We start from the raw sequence: 6,505 nt of genomic DNA, 5'->3' as shown, positions 1-6,505 counted from the left end.
TCCTTCCTTCCTTCCTTCCTTCCTTCCTTCCTTCCTTCCTTCCTTCCTTCTTCCTTCTTCCTTCTTCCTTTGTTGTTGTTTCTTTTGTTTTTTTTGAGACAGGATTTCTCTGTGTAGCCTTGGCTGTCCTGGAACTTCCTCTGTAGATGAGGCTGGCCTCAAACTCACAGAAATCTGCCTGCCTCTGCCTCTCAAGTGCTTGGATTAAAGGTGTGTGCTACCAATACCTGGCCAATTTTCAACTTCAAGCCAGTTTTTTCTTGATTTTCAGAAAAGCTAAGTTTGTTTCAGAGTTTAGGATGTACCCCAACATTTAATGTCAAAATCAACCAGGCCTGCCTCAGAACACATGTGACTTTTTCATTCAAATCTTACTGGTCTCTCCAACTGCTAACCTTTGGTTTCTCAGCTGAGAGTTCTTCTTCCAGACCCTTGCTACAGAAAGAGTCTTTTTGCTTTTGCTTTCTGTTTGGCTACCCTCATTCTTTTCCCTGTGATAACCTGTGTTAATGGTTTTTGGTGGTGGGGCATGAAATCCATGTCTCACTCTATGTCTTTCCTCTGTTCTTGATACTTTCCTTCACTTCCTTGGACTAGGAGAACCTGTTTTCCTTTTTTCCTCACTGTCTGGAAGGAATTTTTTATACTAATTCCTCATTCTTCCAAATTATAACCTAATAGTTTAGTCTTGACATTTAAAAAAAGAAACCTACGCATGAATATAGTACCATAAAATAGATTCCTTCCAAAACCGTCTACTATTCCTTCCCTGATAGCCTTCATAGAGCCAAGTCATTTTTCTCAGTGTTAGGCCTTGACTCATGTTTGTTTTCTTGCAGGAAACTTTTACAGGTTATGCCTCTGCAAAGGTCATTCTCAGAAAATGCCTGTAGCTTCTGTGTCTTCCCATATAGACCCTAGGGACCATTGAGCATGACACATTGATAGGACTACTTACTTTTTATTTTCTCTCCTTTCTTGCTCTGCTATTTCTCAGAGACAGGGACAGATTTTGTTTTATTTATCGTTTTATCCATGAAACCTAGAATTTGTGACTTAGTGAAGAGTAGATTTATTTTTATTTTATTTATGTGGGTGTCTTCTCTGCATGTGTGCCTCTGCCTCAGGTGCACACAGTGCCTTTAGAGGCCAGAAGAGGGCCAGATACCATTAGAACTGAAGTTACAGACAGCTGCCAAGTGGGTGCTGAGAATTAAACCTGAGTACTTGGCAATAGCAACAAGTGCTCCTAACCACTGAGGCATCCCTATAGTCTCAGGCCTCACTTTTTTTTTTTAGATTTATTTTTTTAATTAATTACAGTTTATTCACTTTGTATCCCAATTGTAGCCCCCTCCCTAGTCCCCTCCCAACCCCACCCTCCCTCTCTCATCTTCTCCCATGTCCCTCCCCAAGTCTCCTGATAGGGGAGGTCCTCCTCTCCTTCCCTCTGGCCCTAGCCTATCAGGTCTCATCAGGACTGGCTGCATTGTCTTCCTCTGTGGTCAGGCCTCACTTCTTAAAGCTCCTACCCCACACTAAGCTTTCAGGGCAGAAATCCTTGAGAGACAAACCATATATAAGCCATAGCAAAAACTCAGATTCCAAATTTAGTCTGTCTAATATCAAACCTTATCTAGTAGGTAATGGCAGAGAAAATGAGGGATTGAAAAAAAAAAAAAAGATAGCCAAAGAGACCAGAAAAAGAAAACAGCATAGAAAAGGACTGAAGCCTGGCTGGAGGATGAAGGGAATGAGACTAGCCATAGAAGAGGTCATAGTATTATATATCTTACTTACCTGGCCTTTTAAAGATCCCCCATTGCTGGTCAACTGGCCCTTTAAGAATTTTTAGCTGTTAGAACTGCTTGATCCTATGACCTTCAGTGTTGATTGCTTCTTGGATTTCTGGGATATAAAAAAGCCAGCTGAGGCTTGGGGTGTAGGGGCCCAGCAGAATCAGAAGGGAAGGCAGTTGGTGGAAAAGATATTGTTAGGAGACAGTTGAGCCAGGAGAAGTTGAGCTGAGCAGATAGTCTAGAACAGCTGTCACAGTTTGGAGCTACTAGTATTGGGAAAACTGGGGGAAAGAAACTATTTAAGTAGACTATTGAGGAGCTGAGGGAGGAACTGTTGGGAGAAACATTTGAAGGGGATGGACTGGAAACTGGGAGGAAGGCTGGTGAGGAGTCAAGAGAACTGCATACTGTTCTAAAATAGCCAGCCATTTTACCAGAGATAGCATTTTTTTTTTGAGCTGATGAGTTAAGTAGCCTATGTGAATTTGCTGTTGCTATTTTAACATTTGAATGGTTGTACCATCTATTCTGAAGAATTTTTTAAATGTTTATTTATCTGTTCATTTGTGTGTGTGTGTGTGTGTGTATGGCTGTGCTCATGCCACTGCGTGAATGTGGAAGTCAAAGGACAAATCGTGGCATTTGGTTCTCTTCTTCTACCATGTGTTGTAAGGATTGAACTCAGGTTATCTGCTTTGGTGGCAAGTATCTTTTCCGGCTGATTTTATGCTTTTCCATTGCTCAGATCCCAGTTACCCTGCTTAGCAGGATGCATACTTACTATCTTCTGTTTACAAAAATAGTTTTAGGAGAGTCCTGTTTTTCCCTTCTCTACCCCTCACCTCCATTCCCTCCTCCTGCCCCCTGTCACCTCCCTCTTTCCTTATAACAAACAAGTCATCTAGGATAGTGGCTGGATTGGCAGCATCTTTGCTCATCACCATAGCCTCCATGACATCTCTGGATTTCCCCTTCCAGGGCACAGTGCACCCTGTGACCACCATCAGCAGCAGTGATGTGGAAAAGGCTTACCTGGCATTCTGTGACCCAGGAGCTGATCCCCAGGCAGCCACCTTGAAGTTCCAGGCTGGAAAACACAACTATGAGCTAGATTTCAAAGGTACCTTTTACTTGTGGAATAGAGTATAGCCCTCCCATATTAACCTGGGGGCCAAGGCTGGTATAAGAAAGGAAAGGGGATATATGTAAGGCAGGTAGACCCATCAACAGATGATACTGCCCTGCACTGTCAGGGAGATGTGCTTGGAGGATATGAGGATAAAGAGCTTTTCTGTTACATGGAAAGCCAGAGTCAGTGAGTAGAGTGTGGCTGTTCTGTTTCTGAAGGTTAACCTTCTGACACTGAAGCTACCTTTTCTGCAGGCACTTTCAGGCTTGCTGGGACAGCAGTCAGGGTTAGCATGTTATAGGACACACTGATTAAAAGTTCTGTGCTTACAGTGTCCAGAAGCTGAAGCTGAGATGACTTTTCCCATATACCTTAAGAGATAAAAGGAGACCAATCGCCCACTGGCCAGTTCTTCAGTGGCTGATTTGTGAGAATGTTTCTTAGTTTTGCTGTAGTTTCTCATGCCATCTCCATGCAAACATCCATCCAGCTCTGCTCAGCTTACCTTTGATTATGTTTAATTTTTTACATCTGACATCTTGCAATCCAGCATGTTAAAGGGACTCACTATTTTCTGTATTTTGTTTTGTGTAGAAAGCAGCAAAGTACCATTGCCTAAAACCACTTGGTTGCTTGCTTTTGGCCCGTTATTTTTGGCTTGTGCTTTTGCAGGACTTGTGGTTTTGTTCAAGGAAGACTCCCTACTGCTTGTTTTGCCTCTTAGAGAAGTTCCTTCTGTTCTCCAGGGGAATGACTCTACTAGAAGAAACCAACCAAGGTTATGAGTGTCACAAGTGGCAGTCGCTGTGATTGATGATAGTGTGTAGAAGAGCACAGGTAGATAGAAAAGACAGGAACAGTTTAAACAGCTGTCACTCCTCTCACTGACGCTAACCACAGTTTAAAACAGTTCTTTTAAAAACATCTGAAAATGTAAAACAGATACAACAAAAATGTCAGATATACCTTTAGTCCCTGGAGCAGACCTTCAGGACAAAGATATAGCTACATATCTACACATATAGTTAGAAAAAGCATGCTCACAGTGGCCTGACCTAAGGTCATTAGGTGGTCACAGTTTGCTTGTTGCTTGATGATTTTTTTGGGGGCGGGGGGGTTACATAATAGTATCTTCAAAAGAAAAGGATGGAAGTCATTGGCTTCACCTACACAGTCTCTACTATATATATTTAGAGTTTCAAACCAAACTGCCACATGTACTTATTGATTATTAGGAAGCAAATATTTTAAAAATGTATATACATAGTAGCCCAAATGACCTACTCTATAGGTGTTGGGAGATCAACTCTGTTAAGGACTCTTGTCATGAAAGAGTAACTCAAGATGATAGCCAAGTTTCTAGAAGTAGAATAACGATGTTCTGTTCACTGGCTGTCAGCAGGCAGAATTCCCCAAAGCAAGCTCATTTATGGATGTGTCCCAGGGTAAATTAAGGAAGCAACAAGGCTATTAGGGAAAGGGCTCTTTTTTCCCCCATGGAAGATTAGAGAAGGTGTCTAACATATATGTAAATAGTCCATATATCTCAAAGAGCCTGTTTTTACTAGTGAAAGGTTATCTGAGATTCATTATAGATAGTTAATAAGCAAAGTATCAGTGGGAAGGTTGAATGTTGGTGACAGAAGGGTTATGGAAGCTGTGTGAACAGTGTGCTCTAGAGATAATGAGGGTAGCTACAGTGTAAGGGACATGCCTCAGGTTATTATATAGTCCATGTTCAAAGGCAGATAAGTTCCAGACATGTATAATTTTTAATATTAAAGTGTTTCTAAAATGAAAAGAAAACTTGGTTTTATATATTTAAGTGTAAAAGTGGCACCTGATAGGGTTTCCTTGATAGAAAACATAACCTGTAGCTATGTGTCATTTTCAGTGTAAAAGGGTGGATAGATACCTACCCTCAATCCTTGGAATGAATCTGAGATTGAGGGTGGGTCAAATGTTTTGTTTATTAAAGAGAACCTGGGTTTGAAACGGTTGATAAACACTGCTATAGAATCAGTATACTCAAAAATTTAAAAAAGTCGTAAGAACAAAACGATTACCTATAAATTACCTTAACTCAAGATGCAGTAATTTAATCTCAGTCTTAGTTGGAACTTCTTTACATCCAAGCTAAGCAAAACAATAAATTTAAATATGATTGGAAGGAACAATCAGAAGCACTCATGTATAATTGATACATCAATTACTAATCATTTCACTATTCATTAAATGCAGTCTCCTAAGGATACCTGTTTTCTTTGTAAATATTTGAAATGAGTAAAATTGCCTTATTTTTAAGATTGATCTCAGGTTTTACATATTGGATTATTTGTCCAACCCATTTAATTTGTGTTGATAGAGCATTCCTGCTGTGCGTGCACCCCCACTGTGTGTGTACATGTGTTTTTTTCATTGATTTTTCTTTCAGCCTTTCTGCAGAAAAACGTTGTATATGGCACTGTCAGAAAGGTTTGCCGAAGACCCAAGTATGTGTCTCCTCAGGATGTGCAGATGAAGCAGTCCTGGTAAGTAACATTTGTGAGCTTGCTTGGTGTGTGGAATGCTTTAGTTGAGGAATACTTTGCTGACGTGTATTCTCAGAATACATGCATGTGTGACTAGCATACTACTGTCATTCAAACCTATTATTTGGGAAAGTCTTTGAGCCACAGTGAGAATTAGCATTGTAGGTTTCATTACAGAATTACAAGGTGGTCTGTTGGGATGTGCAAACCTAGCTAGATTTGAAGCCATCTCATCAGTTTGTCTTTGAATGTGACAACTGAGTTATAGAGCTAAATCTTTTAAAATGTTGAAGTAATGAAATAATGATGGGTTCATACTAATAAAAGCTTATGTATTTCATTCTTGAATATCATAGAACACCAAAATAAAGAAACTGGTATAATAGTCATTAACAAACCATCTTCCCTTTCACAATGAGTTTGTGTGTGTGTGTGTGTGTGTGTGTGTGTGTGTGTGTGTATGTCACAGGCTGGCTTTGAGGGTTCTCTAATTGAATGCATAGGTGGCACATGAGGGAGGAGAGAGACTTTCTGCAGCAGATGGAAATTCTTGAGCTTTGTACTGATCAAGTCTCCTTTAAAGCAAGAGTGGTTTAGTCTTGGGCAAGTGTGATGGGATTATAGCTATCCAGACCATGTAGTATATACTAGAAGATGATGGCCTGCAAGGTGAAGATGTACCAGGGTCCCTTTACAGTCTGAGTTTGCCATGGCCAGTGCTAGGACTTTAGGCCAACGATGTTGTTAGCTGCCTATAGCTTTATTAGCCTGAGAAACCAGGATTACTTTGGTTCTGTTGGTTCTCTGAAGACTTCAGAGGTAAAGTTTATTGAATATGTTTGTTAAACAGAAGTCATTTAAAAAAGATTTGGTATAAGTAAAAGGAAAAGTTTATCAACAGGCCAAGAAACAATTCCTTGAGACTCAAATACAGCAACATAATTTCTTGAGAATATGCCCTTCTTTTCCCTCTTCTAATTAAAGTTTATTTTGATGAAATATAAAACATGTATTTTTTTAAAAGTCAGAACTCTAATACAGTATAC

At 40.0% G+C, this 6,505-nt stretch overlaps 1 protein-coding gene across 1 annotated transcript in view; it reads left to right on the top strand.

Moving 5' to 3' along the window:
* Positions 1-6,505, top strand: part of Parp12 (poly(ADP-ribose) polymerase family member 12) — a 38,702-nt gene that overhangs the window by 24,168 nt on the left and 8,029 nt on the right. The window contains exons 7-8 of the mRNA XM_055602150.1: positions 2,778-2,919; positions 5,363-5,459. Of these exons, the coding sequence (XP_055458125.1) occupies positions 2,778-2,919; positions 5,363-5,459 (239 nt within the window). The remainder of the gene's footprint in view (positions 1-2,777; positions 2,920-5,362; positions 5,460-6,505) is intronic.

The sequence above is a fragment of the Psammomys obesus genome, unplaced genomic scaffold (assembly GCF_907164565.1).
Source record: "Psammomys obesus unplaced genomic scaffold, mPsaObe1.curated_primary_1811, whole genome shotgun sequence".
Classification (NCBI taxonomy): domain Eukaryota; kingdom Metazoa; phylum Chordata; class Mammalia; order Rodentia; family Muridae; genus Psammomys; species Psammomys obesus.
Note: the sequence above shows the minus strand (reverse complement) of the source record. Positions and strands in the feature narration are given on the sequence as shown.